This window comes from Netta rufina (assembly GCF_964035555.1).
Source record: "Netta rufina genome assembly, chromosome: 18".
In the NCBI taxonomy this organism is placed as follows: Eukaryota; Metazoa; Chordata; class Aves; order Anseriformes; family Anatidae; genus Netta; species Netta rufina.
Window position 1 is genome coordinate 8,728,696 of NC_140142.1, and position 19,599 is coordinate 8,748,294.

Here is a 19,599-nt window from a genome sequence, read left to right on the forward strand (position 1 = left end):
GGCACAAAGCTGCACAAGAGGATGTTCAGATGGGACATCAGGAAAAAATTTTGTACTGTGAGGGTGGTTAAATGTGGAACAGGCTCCCTAGAGACCTGGCTGATGCCCCATGCCTGTCAGTGTTCAAGAGGCATTTGGAAATTGCCAGAAATTGATCAGGGATTTTTTTTTTCCTGTATATATGCCCATAGCTATGTATATTTATATTCATAACTCTGAATATTACTATAGAATCATAGACTATCCAAAGTTAAAAGGGACACATAATGATCATTGAGTCCAACTCCTAGCTCCACATGGGTCTACCCAAATGTTTTTATAAACAATGTGGATGTAGGACTAGAAGGTGTTTTGAGCTAATTTGCTGATGATACTAAACTTGGAGGAGTTGTTGACTCCATTGAAGGTGGAAAAGCCTTGCAGAGATAGATTGGAGAGCTGGGCAATCACCAACTGCATGAAGTTTTAAAAGAGAAAGTGCTGGGTCCTGTAGCTGGGATGGGGCAACCCTGGCTATGCTTACAGACTGGGGGACGAGACGCTGCAGAGCAGCCCCACAGAGAGTGATCTGGGGGTTGTGGTTGACAGCAAGCTGAATATGAGCCAGTAGAGTGCCCTGGCAGGCAGGAGAACCAACCGTATCCTGGGGTGCATCAAGCATGGCTTTGCTAGTTGGTTGAGGGAAGTGACTGTCCTGCTCTACTCTGCGCTGATGTGGCCTCGCCTCGAGTACTGTGTGCAGTTCTGGGCACCACAGTACAAAAAGGACATGAAACTATAGAAGAGTGTCCAGAGGAGGGCAACAAAGATGGTGAAGGGCCTAGAGGGGAAGATATATGAGGAGCGGAAGAGGTCACTTGGACTGTTCAGCCTGGGAAAGAAGAGGCTGACGGGAGACCCCATCGTAGTCTACAGCCTCCTCACGAGGGGGAGTGGAGGGGCAGGTGCTGATCTATTCTTTTTAGTGACCAGCAGGACCCGGCACTTGGTCTTCTTAAACTTCATGCAGCTGGTGATCACCCATCTCCCTAATCTGTCCAGATCTCTCTGCAAGGCATTTTCACCCTCAACAGAGTCAACAACTCCTCCCAGTTTAGTATCATAATCAAATTAGCTATAAACACCTTCTAGTCCTACATCCAAATTGTTTATACAAACATTTAATTGAACTGGCCCTAAAACGAAGCCTTCAGGGACCCCACTGGTGACTGGCTGCCAACCTGATGCGGAGCCATTTACCACAACCCTTTGAGTGATACCCATCAGCCAGTTATTCACCCAAGGTATGACATTTTTGTCCAGCTATATGCTGGACATTTTGTCCAGTAGGATCATATGTGAAACCGTGACAAAAGCTTTACTGAAATCCAAAAAGATCACATCAGCTGGTTTCCCTTGATCAATTAGATGGGTGATCTTATCATAAAAGGAAATCATTTTTGTCACCCAGGACCTACCTCTCATGAACCCATGTTGACTGGGGCCAATGACTGCATTGTCCCCCAAGCACAGTTCAATAGCTACCAGAACAATCTTCTCCATACTTTTACCAGGCACTGACATGAGACTAACAGACCTGTAGTTACCAGGGTCTTCTTTCTTGTCCTTCTTGAAACTGGCACGACATTTGCCAACTGGGACCTCTCCACATTCCCACGACTCTTATAGTAATTGAGAGAGGCCCTGTGATAATGTCAGCCAGCTCTCTGAGCACTCTGGGATGAATCCCATCCGGACCCATTGTCGTGGTTTAACCCTGCCAGCAGCTAAACACCACGCAGCCGTTCGCTCACCCTCTTCCTTCCCTCTCTGGGATGGGGGAGAGAAATGGAAAGTGAAGCCTGTGAGTTGAGATAAAGACAGTTTAATAATAACAATGATGATAATAGTACTACTACTATTAATAATGTGTACAAACAAGTGACGCACAATGCAATTGCTTACCACCCGCTGACCAATGCCCAGCCTAACCCCAAGCAGTCCGGCCCCCTCCCCCCGGCTAGCCACCCCTATATATTGTTTAGCATGACATCAGATAGTATGGCATGCCCCTTTGGCTAGTTTGGGTCAGCTGTCCTGGGTCTGTCCCCTCCCAGCTCTTGCTGCACCCCCAGCCTGCCCGTTGGCAGGACAGAGCAAGAAGCTGAGACGTCCTTGGCTTAGTATAATTAATAGTATAATTATGGCTTAGTATAAGTATAGTATAACTATATACTACATAGTATAACTTGGCTTATTACTCTCCTTAGTATAATTACTCTCACAGTAATTACAGGAGATAGAGAAGAGCAGTGAGTTGTTCAAATGTAAACACCATTTGACATTTGAGGTGCACAAAGATGTCTGTCTTAGCAGTAATCCTTTAAGTTAGGACTTCAGAGACTGGGAATGCAGGTATTAGAGTTTTGTCAGTGCAGACTGCCTAAAAATGTGGCCTCCCTTTGTGCCTTGTCACTCACCTGGGAGCTGTCCCTTGTCATTTAGCTAAATAATATAAACCTCCCCTTTAACATGTCTCTCTCCTCCCCAAAATTGGGAGTAGATTAATGGAGAAGTGGTAATTTAGAGACAGTACTTTCTAAAAGGTGTTTGAGAGCTTAGGCACATGAGTGGACTGCCCTACATCTAGTAAATTAGGAAGCTCTATCAATTGCCTTGAGGGTAGAGGGGCCTTACAGAGACATCTTGATAGATTAGAACATTGGTCAGTCGCCTACAATATACAATTCAATAAGAACTAATGCCAGATTCTATACATCAGACCATGTATTCCTGAATGTACATATAGACTGAGGGACAAGTGGATGGAGCATAACTCTGAAAAAAAGGGATCTGGGGGCTGTGGTTCATGGTAAGCTCAGGGTAAGTTAACAATGTTCCCTGCAGGGACCATGGTGGAGTTGATCCTGCGGGAGGGCAGCATAGCTCATCAGGAGAGCCATCTTTGGCCCCTTCAATATCTGCTTGGAAGAGTCCTTTGGAGTAAGGCCCTGTATTGAAGAGCAGTCCAAGAAAGGTGGTTAATATTCCAGGACCACCCCCTCCAACATCAAGGGCAGTCCAACCCAAGAAAAACAAACTCAGGTAAAAACAGCAAGAGGCCTGCATGGATGAACCAGAAGCTTCTCACCAAACTCCAGCGCAGAAAAGAAGCATAGAGAAGGTGGAAACAAGAACAGATACCCTGAGAGGAATACAAAGGCCTTGTCTGAGCATGTAAGGAAGCATGTATGCATATCGGAAAACTAAAGCACAACTCCAGTGGAATTAGGACAAGGATGTCTAAGGCAGTAAAAAGAGCTTCTAGAAGTACACAGGTGACAAAAGAAAGGTTCTGGAATATGTGGACCCACTGCTGAATGAGGCCCAGGATCTGTTGATACAGGACAGGGAAAAGACAAGAGGTGTTGAATTCCTTTTTCACGTCAGTCAGTACTGGCAAGACTGCCCTTCAGGAATCCCTAGTCACGAAGAATGGGGAGAGTCTGGAAGGAAGATGTACACTTGGTGAGAGTGGATCAGGTCAGGGCATACTTGACCAAATGGGATATACATATCTATGGGACCTGACGGGATTCACCCATGACAGCAGAGAGAGCTCCCTGATGTCCTTGCGAGGCCACTCTTGGTCATCTTGGATCATTCCTGGTGAGTAGCAGAATGTCCATCCTAGCTCCAAGAAGTATTACTTGAAAAGGCAAATGCCATGTTTCCTAACATTCTCTACACCATCAGTAAAACAAACAAACAAAAAAATTAGTGTTGTTTAAATAGCTCAATAAATGCATATCTTTTTATTTATGTCTCAGACTTTTTTTTTTTTTTTTTTCCAGACTCATTTAGCCTCAACTTTGCCTTCCAAACAAAGACTTTTGTAGCCTCTTCCGTCTTCTAAGACTCGGTCACATATTAAAGGAAAGATGAAAACAAAACACTCTTCCAGACAGCTGTTGCACTGGGGTTCTCCAGGGATAAGGTGTGTGAGTGCAGAGGGTAAATGTTTATGAGAGTGTTTAGAAACAGTCATGGAGAGTGTCTACAAAGCATCAAGGGTTTCTGTTTCTCATACTGTACCCCATGCCATGTAGGTTGGAATTGTGCAGGACATGGTGATGGGACACAGCCAGGAGAGCTAACCCAAAGTGTTCAAACTGATGTTCTTCACCATCCAGCAACCCCCTGCAGCCTACCACCTGACTACCAAAAGCATGCCGTGCACACCAAATACACCTGTGAAGAGCAGCTGAGAGAGACGGGATTACCTTGAAGAAAAGAAGACTCCAGGATATATTATTGTGGTCTTCCAATACATAAATGGGGCCTACCCACATGTGTAGTGACTAGACTAGACTAGACTAGATTGGAACAGAGTAGTTTAGTTGGAAGAGACCTTCAAAGATCATCTAGTCCAACTACCTGACCTCTTCAGAACTAAACAAAAGTTACAGCATGTCAATGAGGGCAATGTCCAAATGCTTCTTGAACGTTGACAGGCCTAGAACTACAAGCAGGTCTCAAGGAATCCTATTCCAATGTTTGACCACCCTCACAGTACAGAAATTTTTCCTACTCTCCAATCTGGACCTCCCCTGGTGCATCTATGTGCCATTCCCACACTTTCTCTGATCAGTTACCAGTGAGAAGAGGTCATCAGCTCCCTCTCCACTTGCCCTCCTAAGACAGTGGCTGAAAGCAATGAGGTCGCTCCTCAGCCTTCTTTTCTCTACACTAGACAACCCAAGTTTCTTCAGCCTCTTGTCATAGGACATCCCCTTTTACTAGTATTCCCTGTTTTCCCTTGGTTTCCCAACTGACAAGATTCCTGGTCAGATAACCTCGCTGGAAGAAGCATTTTCTCTCTCTCCCATGCTCTCACCAGTCAGTGTGACTGACCAGGTCTGGCTGCCTTCACTGCCTCCTTTATCACTTGTTGGTTAGGTTTGTGCCCCAGATGTGTTGTGCTTTATCCCCAGGAGGTAGCCAAGCACCACACATCCACTCTCTCCCTCCTCTCTCTTAACAGAACAGGGAGAGAAAGATTGGAGAAATATCTGGAGAAACTCTATCAGGGAGTGTAATGATAGGACAAGGGGCAGTGCTTTTAAGCTAGAAAAGAGTAGATTTATATCAGATATAAAGAAGAAACTCTTCACGCAGTGGGTGGTGAGACACTGGAAGAGGTTGCCCAGAGAAGTGGTGGATGCCTCTCTCCTGGTAGAGTCCAATGTCAGGTTGGATGAAACCTTGAGCAAACTGGTCTAGAGGGAAGTGACTCTGCCCATTTAAGAGTGCCTGGAACTAGACCTTAAGGTCCCTTCCAACCCCAAACATCCTAAGATTCCATGAGCTTGCTGGCCAACAATTGGTTGTGTAGTCTGTGTAGACAGAGGGATTTCATTTGCTGTGAAAAAGATTCCTTCTCCTCAATCTTAACAAGTGCTTGGAAGAAACAGAATACAGCTCTCAGTCAATTTGTGGGTGTCCTAACTAATAAAAGGACAGGAAAAATGATTCCCATAATGAACTCTTATTTTGATTTAGGAGAAAAAATATAACTGGAAGTAGGTGTCTCTCTCTAGCTGACAGAAGGAAGAGCAGTGATTACATCAGTTTGATTCAAAGTTGTTTCCCCTGGAGGCCCAGGGACTTGTCAAGAGCTCCCTGTGCTGTTGAGCTGGGCTGGGCTCCTGGGACCAAGGGGAGCTCCTGGAAAGCGGGCAGCGCTGCAGAGAGACAGCTCTGCCCAGGAGCAGCTCCTCTGCACAGCACGGTAGGGCTGGGGGCACTGCCTGCAGGGGACAAGGGCAGCTGAGAGAAGGGAGGGAGACGTTAAAGTCAATGTGGAGGGGGGATGCTGAGAGCTCACTGCGAGAGAAATCTTCACAGCCCTGAACAGGGTAAGTCTGTGGCTGCAGGGCAACACAGCTGTTGTTCCTGGTGCCATCTGCAGATTTGCTGGCACACCCCACAGCACATGGGATCTTTCTGGAGGACACTTAAGAGTTCCTAAGATAGGAGAAGTACAAGTTCCAGAGCAGGGACTACCTGCCAAAGCTGTCAGAGGGACAGGACATGAGGGTTCCTTCCCGCAAGGCTGGCTGCAGGCTGTGCAGCCGGGGTACAGGCAGGGGTGTCCAGGGCTGTGGTGCAGAGCAGGGTCCCTGCTGTGCCCCAGGGGCTGTGTGCCAGGGCAGGGTCTCTGCCGCCTGCCAGCCTCAGCACTCAGCCTGCCCGGGGAACTGCCCAGGACACTGCGGGGAGAAGCTGTGGGTGGACGGAGCCCCCTGAAACAGGCAGGACAGGCAGGGTCCTGCTGGTGTCCAGAGGCTGCTGCCTGGGGCAGGCTGCTAAGAGGTCCACAGCACCCCCAGGCCATCTTTGGGGGAAATTCTTAATGGGGAGCACCAACGCCTGCACTATCTAAATGAAAGGCACTCTCAGGAGTCTATGCTTCTGTTTTGCTGCCATGAAGGACAGTAAGGAGAATTGTAATGGATCAGTCCCTGATATTCTTTACTATATACAGCAGGGTAGTACTGACACTTCCGAAGCCCACAGAGGACACAGAGGATTAACCTGATGATTATTGTATCCCTAGGGAAAAAAATAAAATAAAAATAAAAACTAAATATTTTACAAGACGTAGCATGTATTCTTCACAGGGAAAAGACTGAGATTCTTGCTGAGAAGGTTTCAGGGAAATTTGGTTTAGGTTTTGCTCAGAAAACACTATCTAAAATTCCTCTTTAAATTTCTCAATGGACAGACTAATACACCCAAAGCCAGCAAATGTCCAACAGCAGCTTCCCCACAGAGTTCCTCCTCCTGCCATTCGCAGAAACACGCAAGCTGCAGCTCCTGCACTTCGGGCTCTTCCTGGGCATCTACCTGGCTGCCCTCCTGGGCAACGGCCTCATCCTCACTGCTGTAGCCTGCGACCACCACCTCCACACCCCCATGTACTTCTTCCTCCTCAACCTCGCCCTCCTCGACCTGGGGTCCATCTCCACCACTGTTCCCAAAGCCGTGGCCAATTCCCTGTGGGACACCAGGACCATCTCCTATTCAGGATGCGTTGCCCAAGTCTTTTTTCTCTTCTTCTTGCTTGGAGCAGAATATTCCCTTCTCACCGTCATGGCCTATGACCGCTACGTTGCCATCTGCAAGCCCCTGCACTACGGGACCTTTATGAGCAGTAGAGCTTGTATGAAAACAGCAGCAGCTGCCTGGGGTGGAAGTTTTTTCTATTCTGTGCTGCACACGGCCAATACATTTTCCATACCACTCTGCCAAGGCAATGCCCTGGACCAGTTCTTCTGTGAAGTCCCCCAGATCCTCAGGCTCTCTTGCTCGGATGCCTACCTCAGGGAACTTTGGGTCATTGCAGTTAGTCTTTGTTTAGCTTTGGGGTGTTTTGTTCTCATTGTGCTGTCCTATGTGCAAATCTTCAGGGCTGTGCTGAGGATGCCCTCTGAGCAGGGCCAGCACAAAGCCTTTTCCACGTGCTTCCCTCACCTGGCTGTGGTCTCCCTGTTCATCAGCACTGGCACAGTTGCCTACCTGAGACCCCACTCCATCTCCTCCTCATCCCTGGATCAGGTGGTGGCAGTCCTGTACTCGGTGGTGCCTCCAACGCTGAATCCCTTCATCTACAGCATGAGGAACCAGGAGCTGAAGGATTCCCTGAAAAAACTGATTCTGTTGGCAGTACTTCAGCAGGACTAAGCCACCCATATTTATGCACATTTTTTGTTGTTGTTGCAGTTTGTTTGTTTGTTTTCTTGTGCTTTGGACATTTTTCTCTGACTACCCTGTTTGGGCATGAATGTCTGGATTTGTCTCACTCCTCCAGAGGCACAAGCCCAATTCCTTTTGTCCCAGAAGCCACCTTTAAATGTATTTATGTCAGAGCTGTACTCCTTTTCCACCTCTCTGTAATAAAAGGGGATGTCTTCAGTGCTGTGTCTGAAGTTTGAGACTTTTTTCCATTTGATGGAGTCAAGAATACGCTCAAGAAATTGCACCCTAACAGGGCCTGCTGTTAACCTTGTGTTCTCCATGTGCGGCTGAGATCATCGGGTGATTTTATAGGGAATTTTGGGATGGATTCAGCTCTCATCTGTGGGTGCCCAGAGCCACTGGAGATGGGACTGGTCAGGACATATCTGCTCAGGGGTGTCCAGCATGTGACAGGACTCGTGTCAGATGCTGATGTCTGAACCCAGGAGAGCACAGGGATTATTCACAGACAGCCCGTTTCTAGGGGTGGGCAGCAAATTCAGCTTCAGATCGTCACCCAAAGGGCTAAGTGGAAAACTACCTGGGCTAATTAGGGCTCTGTAGTCCAATGACAGGCAGCAGAGACACAGAGGTTGCAGGGAAGGGAGCCTGAGGAATGACTCATGTCCCCTTCAATGAAGAGCCATAGCTGGGATCTAAGGACATGGTCTGAGCCACTTGAAATTCCCTGTGGTTGCCCTGAACTCCTACAACAGCCACAGATCGCACGGATGTCCCTGGAGAAGGGGCTGCAGGTGGTCAGGTTGTGTTGCTTCCCACAACCGTGCTGTTCCTCTGGGTGGTAGCAAGTTTTCCAACGGGATCAAAGATGGTAAAGCAAAGTGACAGCAAGCAGGCTCAGCAGGTCCTCAGCACCCCAGCACAGAGCCACAGTCCCATAACCTCCGGCAGGAAAAAAATTTGTTCCCCTCCTCCAGAGGGAAACAAAACCCGTCTGGGCTTTCCTTGCTTCTTAGACAATTTCCAGCAGCTTGTGCAAGAAGTCAGTGCTGATGAGAGGTCTGCGACTCAAAGGTGCTTTAGCCTGGCCCAGGAAAGAAGCTCCTGTGAGGAGGTGACATGCTTTGACCCGCTGAAAATGCCTTCATGAGCTGGTACCCAGGAGGAAATGGGCCAGGAAGGGCAGGAGCGGGAGGGAATGGGATCACACAGGCACAACCCCATCCTGCTGGCTGCAGTGCTGGGCGTAGACTCAGCAAGAGAGGCAGGCTACTTGGCTCTGCCCCCTAAAAACCCTAAAGCCCTAACCCTAAAATCCCTTACAACCCTAACCCTAAAAACCCTAAAGCCCTAACCCTAAAAACCCTTCCAACCCTAACCCTAAAATCCCTTACAATCCTAACCCTAAAAATCCTAAAGCCCTAACCCTAAAAACCCTTACAACCCGAGGCTCTGCTACGTGGGCTCCAGGAACCAAACTAGCATGGTGTCCCACAGAAAAATTCTCAGTAAAGCTGTTTGTCATTACAGAATCACCTAATAATTAGGACTGGAAGAGTCCAGTCGAAGCCCTTCAAGCATCATTAGCAGGAGCAGGATTTCCAGGACTGCATCTATACATGCTTTGAGTATCTCCGAGGAAAGAGACTCCGAAACCTCTGTGGGTGGCCAGTTTCAGTGGTCTGTACTGGTGCTTGGGGTTACTCCTCTGCAGGGCAGGACCCTGCACGTGCCCTTGTTGACCTTCATGAAAGGAGGGCCAGGAGCTGGCAGGGCTCATTGAGAGGGCTTTAAACTAGGTAGGAAGGGGGATGGGGCTGAAGCTAGGATTGTTGGGGCTGTGCCAGGGGGAACAATGGCAAGGCCAGAGGATAAGGCAATGGCCCAGCTGAAGTGCATCTACACCAATGCACGCAGCATGGATAACAAACAGGAGGAGCTGGAAGCCATCGTGCAGCAGGCAGGCTACGACTTGGTTGCCATCACGGAGATGTGGTGGGACCAGTCTCATGACTGGAGTACTGCAATGCCTGGCTATAAGCTCTTTAGAAGGGACAGGCAGCACAGAAGGGGTGGTGGTGTGGCTCTCTATATTAGAGAGTCTTTTGAGGTTGTAGAACTCGAAACTGGGAATGACAAGGTCGAGTCCCTTTGGGTTAGGATCGCCAGGGACAACAAGGCTAGTGTCCTGGTCGGGGTCTGCTATAGACCGCCGAACCAGGATGAGGAGATGGATGAAGAATTCTACAGGCAGCTGACAGAAGTTGCAAAATCTTCACCTCTTGTACTCGTGGGGGACTTCAACTTCCCTGACATATCCTGGAAGCACAACACAGCCCTGAGAAAGCAGTCTAGGAGGTTTCTGGAGAGCGTGGAAGATAGCTTCCTGACGCGGCTGGTTAGTGAACCTACCAGGGGTGGTGCCCCGCTAGACCTTCTCTTCACAAACAGAGAAGGACTGGTGGAGGATGTGATTGTCGGGAGCTGTCTTGGGCAGAGTGACCACGCAATGGTGGAGTTCACTATTCTTGGCGAGGCCAGGAAGGGGACCAGTAAAACCGCTGTATTGGACTTTCGAAGGGCTGACTTTGAGCTGCTCAGGACACTGGTTGGTGGAGTCCCTTGGGAGGTGGTTCTGAAGGGCAGAGGGGTCCAGGAAGGCTGGGCGCTCTTCAAGAGGGAAGTCTTAATGGCGCAGGAACGGTCTGTCCCCACGTGCCCAAAGACGAGCTGGCGGGGAAGAAGACCGGCCTGGCTCAACAGAGAATTGTGGCTTGATCTTAGGAGGAAAAAGAGGGTTTATAAGCTTTGGAAAAGTGGGCAGGCCACTAAGGAGGACTTTAAAGAAGTAGCGAGGCTGTGCAGGGACAAAATTAGGAAGGCCAAAGCTCATCTGGAGCTCAATCTGGCTACTGCCGTTAAAGATAACAAAAAACGTTTCTATAAATACATCAACACAAAAAGGAGGACTAAGGAGAATCTCCATCCTTTACTGGATGCGGGGGGAAACTTAGTTACAAGAGATGAGGAAAAGGCGGAGGTGCTCAATGCCTTCTTTGCCTCAGTCTTTAGCGGCAATACCGGATGTTCTCTGGATACTCAGTACCCTGAGCTGGTGGAAGGCGATGGGGAGCAGGATGTGGCCCTCATTATCCATGAAGAACTGGTTGGTGACCTGCTACGGCACTTAGATGTGCACAAGTCGATGGGGCCGGATGGGATCCACCCAAGGGTACTGAGGGAACTGGCAGAGGAGCTGGCCAAGCCGCTTTCCATCATTTATCAACAGTCCTGGCTATCAGGGGAGGTTCCAATCGACTGGCGGCTAGCAAACGTGACGCCCATCTACAAGAAGGGCCGGAGGGCAGACCCGGGAAACTACAGGCCTGTCAGTTTGACCTCAGTGCCAGGAAAGCTCATGGAGCAGATCCTCCTGAGAGTCATCATGCAGCAATTGCAGGGGAAGCAGGCGATCAGGCCCAGTCAGCATGGCTTTATGAAAGGCAGGTCATGCCTGACGAACCTGATCTCCTTCTATGACAGAGTGACGCGCTGGGTGGATGAGGGAAAGGCTGTGGATGTGGTCTACCTTGACTTCAGCAAGGCTTTTGACACCGTCTCCCACAGCATTCTCCTCAAGAAACTGTCTGCTCTTGGCTTGGACTGGCGCACGCTTCGCTGGGTTAGAAACTGGCTGGATAGCCGGGCCCAAAGAGTCGTGGTGAATGGAGCCAAGTCCAGTTGGAGGCCAGTCACTAGTGGCGTCCCCCAGGGCTCGGTGCTGGGGCCGGTCCTCTTTAATATCTTCATCGATGATCTGGACGAGGGCATCGAGTGCACCCTCAGTAAGTTCGCAGATGACACCAAGTTAGGTGCGTGTGTCGATCTGCTCGAGGGTAGGAAAGCCCTGCAGGAGGATCTGGATAGGCTGCACCGATAGGCTGAGGTCAACTGCATGAAGTTCAACAAGGCCAAGTGCCGGGTCCTGCACCTGGGGCGCAATAACCCCAAGCAGAGCTACAGACTGGGAGAGGAATGGTTGGAGAGCTGCCAGGCAGAGAAGGACCTGGGAGTGATGGTGGATAGTCAGCTGAATATGAGCCAGCAGTGTGCTCAGGTGGCCAAGAAGGCCAACGGCATCCTGGCTTGTATCAGGAACAGCGTGACCAGCAGGGCGAGGGAGGTGATCGTCCCGCTGTACTCAGCTCTGGTGAGGCCGCACCTCGAGTACTGTGTTCAGTTTTGGGCCCCTCGCTACAAGAAGGACATCGAGGTGCTTGAGCGGGTGCAGAGAAGGGCGACGAAGCTGGTGAGGGGCCTGGAGAACAAGTCCTATGAGGAGCGGCTGAGGGAGCTGGGCTTGTTCAGCCTGGAGAAGAGGAGGCTCAGGGGTGACCTTATCGCTCTCTATAGGTACCTTAAAGGAGGCTGTAGCGAGGTGGGGGTTGGCCTGTTCTCCCACGTGCCTGGTGACAGGACGAGGGGGAATGGGCTTAAGTTGAGCCAGGGGAGTTTTAGGTTAGATGTTAGGAAGAATTTCTTCACTGAAAGGGTTGTTAGACATTGGAACAGGCTGCCCAGGGAAGTGGTGGAGTCACCATCCCTGGAAGTCTTCAAAAGACGTTTAGATGTAGAGCTTAGGGATATGGTTTAGTGGAGGGCTGTTAGCGTTAGGTTGGAGGTTGGACTCGATGACCTTGAGGTCTCTTCCAACCTAGAAATTCTGTGATTCTGTGAAGACTCTAAATCATGTACTCCAGTCCCCCTGCAATGATCAGGGAAATCTCTCACTACATCAGGTTACTGAATGTCCCTGTTAACCTGATTTTCAACATTTCCGATGATGAAACATTCACAGCTTCTCTTGGAAACCTGTTCCAGACTGCCCTGGTTTCAGTTAGGACGGAGTTAATTTTCTTCCTAGTAGCTGGTAGAATGCTATGTTTTGGTTAAGAACTTTAAGGACTGTCCTTAAACTTTTGAAAATGACAAGATTTTTCCAACTCTGAGAAACGTAAGGCATTTAGGTGAGGACATTTGATAGCAAGAGAGAAGACCAACTGTTTGGAAACAACTGCATTTCAGTGCAGAATAAGGTCAGATGAGATTGTGTGACAGATCCGTTTCCATTGATCTGGTGGGACCATAATGAATTTTAGCCTTAATTTACAGTACTGAAATTATTGTACTTGGTTTTGCCATGTTCCTACCTCAGCAGGATGAATGGAAATTGCGCATGAGAGTAGGCAATGGAACTGTCATTCCTGAATTCATCCTCACAGGCTTCATCCTCATAGGCCATTGCCTATGGAAGCTGCATTGCTCTCTACGCACCCTCCTAAGGACATGTTTCTTTGGAGACCAACAGCATTGTAGCTTTTCTGAACACTGTCCTGTACCCATTCTTAAACCCATTCATCTACAGTCTTAGAAACAAGGCCATGATGCTGGCCCTAAAGGAAGCCATGGCCCGTGCAACAGCACAGCTTTTCCCCTAATCGTGATGCATTTCTGAAGAGCCATTTGAGTTCTCTGCTGTCATATCTTATGTAATACCACCGTCATACATATGTGACCTCCACATGCAGATGCCTCCAGGGGTTTATGTTATTGCTGGATTGCGTTAGGCTGTGTGATAAGAAGCACATCTGGACACAAAACGAAGGCCCAAGGAAATGATGGCAGGATGAATAATTGAGTTCATGCCCTGCTTTGGCTGCTTCCAGGCCCGTCACAGGAGAGCCCTCAGCTCATCAAGGACCCATCTCCATGAGCCCAGAAGAGCACAAAGCACAATGGCAGGTGGGAACCCAAGTCACAGGCTCCTGTGGAACCAAGATCTTGTCCCAGATCCTTCAACGACTGCCTTGGGAGGGCTGTCACCCCACTGTCCAGGCAGAAACCCATCCAGATGTATCACTGGCAACAGCTCTCCACATCACCATTTGGACTAATGGGATTGCTGCCAAGGGCTGTAGGTCACCTAATGATCATACATACGGGTAAGTGCAGCAGCTGGACTAGAACCAGGGCATCAGAGGGCCCATGTGTCATTGTAGTCAGCAACAGGAGAGATGGGAGTGTGTGGACTTAATGTGTGTGTGCCTGTGTCTTTGTGAGTGTTTGTTAGATTGGGGTGGTGTGTGCCAGCAGCTACAGTGGGGCTGCGCCCACGGGGACTCATATGTCCAACTGTTTTCAGCTGGGCAGACTGGGAGCCAGGAACTTGTCCTGGGCAGGCTGAGTATCTGATCCCAGCTGCTGGAGGGATCTACCTTGCACACACGCACATGCACATGCATTTGCGCACACAAGCACTTTACATTTCCCAGTAATGGGCCTCCATCTTGCTCTGCCAGAGTGGCAATCAGGATAATGCTGCTGGTGCTGTTTGTGGTTGTGTGAATGCTGAGTGTGCCTGTCTGCATTCACCTGTTTCCTGTGTCATTGTGGACTGCACTCTGCTGCTAAAGGGATTGAGAAAAACACATTAGTGATATCAGTCGTGGCATAACTCTTGTCTGGCTTTGATTCTAGTTCATACTGGAGTTCTACCACGTCCAGCACTGCAGCACTCAGTAGTGGCATGATTTCATTCAGGCCACAATAGTCCACTGTTAGTCTCCACTTTTTGTCAAGAATTCGCACTAGCCATATGGGACTATTAAAGGGTGAGCAAGTCTTGCTGATCACTTCTTGTCTCTCCAGTCAATAAACCAACTCATGAATGTGAATCAGGGAGTCCCAGTTAGTGCAATATTGCTCCCTGTGCACCACTGGGGTAATGATCAACATCTGCTGCTCTTTGACCCTCAGCAACCCTACAACAGAAAGGTCCTCCAAAAGACTGGGCAAGGCAAACAGCTGTTTAATGTCATCATCTTAATGTAGCTCTGCTTCAGCCTCCAATACAGTTAACTGTCAGGATTCGCCTGTCACTCCAGAAATAAAAATGAGTTCTGCTCCTTTATAGCTGGATGGCATTACAGTACACTGTGCGCTGGTGTCCACAAGAGCCTTATACTTCTGTGGGTCTGATGTGTCAGGCCATCGAACCCACACAATCCAATAAACTCAGTCGTTCCTCCACGTGAACAACAAGGCAGAGCACCTCTAGTCCTGGTCAGAGTATTCATGGAAATTGGAGCAGCAATTTTCCTGGAAGGATCCCCCTCCCCTGCCCTCCCCTTTTACAATTGTTTTTCCTTGTAACTTACATACCCATGCCTCTAGTGTTGAAGTAGATTTCCCATCCCATTTTCTCATGTCCCCTCCATGGTCACGTGGGTAAAACCACAGAGTGGTATGTTGTGTGGACCGACCATATCCCCTTTCTTGTGCAGAGGCATGCTTACTCCTAACAGCTGAGGTACTGGTTCATACACGTAGAGGGAGGAAGGTATATGCTCTTTGAGTTGGTGGACCATAGTGCAGAAGACACAGGCCCATAGTGCAGAAAAAATGCCTACCATGACCATGCTGCATCTAAGGGGATCTACTTTCCATTAGGGCTATCTGCACAAAAGTCTTAGAAAAACAAACCATAGAAATGAAGGGATGAAAGACAAGGACTCCTGATGACTCTTGAACAGGAGACATTTATTGCCATTTTTTCACTACTACATATACTTTTCCTGTAGCCCTATGCGCTGTCCACATGCCCAAATTTGTCATACAATTGGTTAGAGACTCTCAGCCACATGCCTTGAGTCAGCCAGCAATTGGCCACTGCCAAGCTCTTTTATAACACTGTAGCCAAATTACTTTATCTCGACCTTGCTCAAGTTTTTGTTTCTACTGCTTGTTTCCTCATTATCTCTAATTCAGGGATGTGTGAAACAGCACAAAGCCACCTGCAAATTCTTTTTCCACATAGAAAGATAAATACTGTAAGGGAGTTCATGTGAGTTCTGGGAGATGGGGCAAGTTTCTAACTCTCTGAAGCTCATACAGCAACTGGGCAGAATAGAATCATAGAATCATTAGGGTGGGAGAGACCTCCAAGGTCATCTGGTCCAACCATGCCCCTACTACCAATGTCACCCACTAAATCATGTCTCTAAGCGCCAGGTCCAAACTCTCCTTAAAAATCCCCAGGGACGGTGACAACACCGCTTCCATGGGCAACCCATTCCAATGCCTGACTACTCTTTCTGAGAAGAAATGTCTTCTAATTTCCAAACTAAACCTCCCTGGAGCAACCTGAGGCCATTCCCTCTAATCCTATCAGTAGTTATCTGTGAGAAGAGGCTGACGCCCAGCTCCCCATAACTTCCTTTTGGTAGCTGGAGGGAGCTCAGTTCTCCCATGAGCCTCCTCTTCTGAACCTCCTCTCCTCATTAGAATTGTATTGCAGACCCTTCACCAGCTTTGTAGCCCTTCTCTGGATATGTTTCAGGGCCTCAATGTCCTTCTTGTAGTGAGGGGCCCAAAACTGAACACAGTACTCAAGGTGCAGCCTCAGCAGAGCTGAGTACAGGGGCATGATCACCTCCCTGGTCCCGCTGGCTGCACTATTCCTGACACAAGGCAGGATGCCATTGGCCTTCTTGGCCACCTGGGCAGACAGCTGGCTCATGGTCAGGTGAGCATTAATCAGCACTCCCAGATCTTTTTCCTCTGCACAGCTTTCCAGACACTCTGCCACAAGCCTGTAGCGTTGCATGAGGATGCACTTAGCCAAGTTGAACCTCATCCCATTGGCCTCTGCCCATTGATCCATCCTGTCCAGGTCACTCTGAGGGGCCTTCATACCCTCTGGCAGATCAACACTTCTCTCCAACTTGGTGTCATCAGCCAGGGGCTGCCAGCTTCTCCAGGAGAATGCTGTGGGAGACTGTGTTAAAGGCCTTACTGAAGTGTAGGTAAACTATGTCAACAGCCTATCCCTCATCCACCAGGTGGGTCACTCGTTCATAGAAGGAAATGAGGTTGGGTCAGGCAGGTTCATGCCTTTCATGAGCCCATGTTGACTGGACCTGATCCCCTGGTTGTCCTGCACATGCTACGTGATTGCCTTCAAGATGGCCTCTTCCCTCACCTTTCCTGGCACCGAAGTCATGCTGGCAGGCCTGGAGTTCCCCAGGTGTCTGTGATCCTGTAGCTGAAGACAATTGTCTCCTACAGAGAACCACAGTTCTGGGAGAAAGAAACAAATGAACAAACAAAATGCTAATAGACACAGACTCTCCTCAATGACTACTGTATTAAACCAAAAGAAAACAAACCCCGAAAGAATTGTAGAAGCTGAAAAGTGTGTGGACATATTTTCTTAGATTTTAATCTTTCATTTTCTTGTTTCATTTTAATTGATACTAATTGACATCAATTGACACCTACAGACCTAGAGCTTGAAAGAAAAAGATGGATAGGAGTCTTGCAAAAGGCCTGGTACCACCACAACTTTTTCTGCTCAGGACTACCCGTGACACCCCTCAGTCTCTGCACAGAGCAAGTCACACTGAGGTCTTGACCTCTCTTCATTGGTTTGGATTGTTAGGGGATCCCGTTGTTTCCCCTAGCAAGAATAGGTCTTCCCAGGCATCCAAAATTCATTCAGAGTTGACTTTTATTTAACACAGCAAGAATTTAATGGTAGCCATATATCAGCTTGAGCTGGGTGCTTCCAAGGAGGGACTGTGCTCAAAGCTTTCCCTGGGTTCTCCTACCCACAAAAGCTTAATTTCCTCTGCTAGAGTCCAATCAGTTAACACATACATGTTATGTTCCTTCAGATTGGTGGTTCTCTGTTGCAGGGTAGGATGGCTGATGTTATGTCCCAGGGCAGGCTCCCATCTGGCACCTCCATGGTCAGCACATCCCCCGTCCCCCATCAGTGCCACCCAGAGCCCCACACAATGCTGCTCAGTCACCACTACATGCCACATGCCATGTTCAGGTGAGGCGGAGTTCCTGCTATGGCCTGAGGCTTCACTACATTTCCTCCACTAATGTCAGATAATAGGTAGCCCAGTCTCTTACACTTCAGTGGCTTCTCTCCCTTTCAATGAGCTCCTCATAGGTTCTGGCAGGCTCCAGGAGATCCCCTTCAGCCTTTCCTGCCCTAGGCTGGACAAGCCCAGCTCTCCCAGCCTCTTCTCACAGGTGAAATGCTCTGGGTCCCAACCATCCTGGCAGCCCTTCCCAAACCCACTCCAGATGGTGACATCTTCCCTGGGTTTGGGATTTAAAATCTGGATGCAGTATTCTGGATTATGCCCTGCCTCCATCTCATGGCCAGGGACCTGCTCACACAACCCAGGATGCTGCTGGCCTCCCTTGCAGCCAGGGCACAGTGCAGTCCCCTGCACAGCCCCCTGCCCACCAAGGCTGCTCCCATTGGGCTGCTCCCCACCAGGCAGCCCCCAGCCTGTGTCTTTGCTGAGGTTAGTCCCCTGCAGGGGCAGAAACTGGCATTTGTCCTGTGGGATTTCATGAAATTCCTGTCCATTCCTGCTCTTCTCTTCCTTGATCCCTCTTCTGAAGCACAGAGGATTGAAGACCTGTGGAGTGAGAAGTGAAAACTAAGGCAAAGAAGGCACTGGGTGCCTCCAGCCCCATCAGGGTCTGCTGTTCTGCAGTCACACTCCTCCTTTCAGCAGCAGCCCTGCTTTTGTCTTGTCCAGCCTTGAGCTCTAATGCTGTCACTAAAGCTTGAATTTTTACTCTTGACTTTTCTTGCAGCTACAAGTTCCAGGTGAACACTGCCTTTCCCCCAGTCGTAACTGCATAACAAAAGAATCATCCATTAATTCATTTTTTATGCCCTTCCTTGCAGTCACCTCCTGAAACAGAGGCTTCACGGTCCCTGTCTGGGCTCTGTCCCTACACCAGCCTGTCCCTTCTACCCCACACATGGTTCCATTGTTCAGGCACAGCACAGGGAAGAGTATGTTCAGGGTGGGCAGTGGTCCCCCAGTGTGATCCCCACTACAGCCCTTGGCTTTCCCCTTCCCCATGCGCCTGGTGCCTGCCATGCCCTGACCATGTCCCACAGGGGGTTCCACAGACATCCCTGTTCTGAGGTCTGAAGGGGTCTGGACCAGGGAAGAGGTTGGAGAGAGCTTGTCATTTCCCCAACACAGGCAGGGAGCTTAAGGTGAGGATGGGGGTGGGCTGGCAGCAAACCTCAGCCATAAATCAGAGTGAGCAGCCAGTACTAGGAACAGCCATCCTCAGAGTCTGGGGATAATGAGTGTCCTGGGCCATCTTCACATGCTAATCATTCCACCAATGGCCTAGACTGGCCACCTGCCTCCTGTACTTGCATGTTACTCCTGTCCACAAGCCCTGGCTCTGCACCACAAATCCCCTGCTGTGAGTCCTCACCTGGCATGGCCACACAACTCAGACAACATCCGAGTTTTCCTCTGCCAGGCAACTTCCAGCTCAGCCCAGCCCCTCCCCAGCTTTTCCAAATCCTGCCCAGCCCCTCCCCTGTCTCCAACCAGACCAGCAGCACACTCTGGGCTGGCGCCACTGAAGTGCCCACCGTGGGGTGCTGCAGAGCTCTGAGTGCTCAAGCACAGCCACAGACCCTCTGAAGGGCACAGCAGCTCCAAGCTCAAGTGCTTGGAGATCCTTATCAAGAGATCCTTATCCCTGACTGTCTGAATCCCTTCTGTGCCAGCCCCTCTCCCCAGCACAGGACTCCTGCACCTGGAGCTCTTCGGGCTGCTGCTGTCCCAGTGACAGAGCAGCCTGCCTTCAGCTGATGCATCCAGAAGAAATGTTTCCTTGCTCGTTTATTGCTCCCTGTAGCTTGTCCTTGCCTTCAAAGAGGCTTTCCCTAGGGGAGTGTGTTCATGCTGGCCTCACCTGCCACTCCTGTCCCCTCCCTGTGCTCCCTGCAGGGCCCAG

At 49.4% G+C, this 19,599-nt stretch overlaps 1 protein-coding gene across 1 annotated transcript; it reads left to right on the forward strand.

Moving 5' to 3' along the window:
- Positions 1 to 6,789: 6,789 nt before the first annotated feature.
- Positions 6,790 to 7,725, forward strand: LOC311216380 (olfactory receptor 14A16-like; the record flags this gene model as incomplete). The annotated part of the gene is made up of 1 exon (XM_084297922.1): positions 6,790 to 7,725. One exon carries the CDS (start codon positions 6,790 to 6,792, stop codon positions 7,723 to 7,725), a length of 936 nt encoding a protein of 311 aa, XP_084154048.1.
- Between the last annotated feature and the right edge of the window lie 11,874 nt (positions 7,726 to 19,599).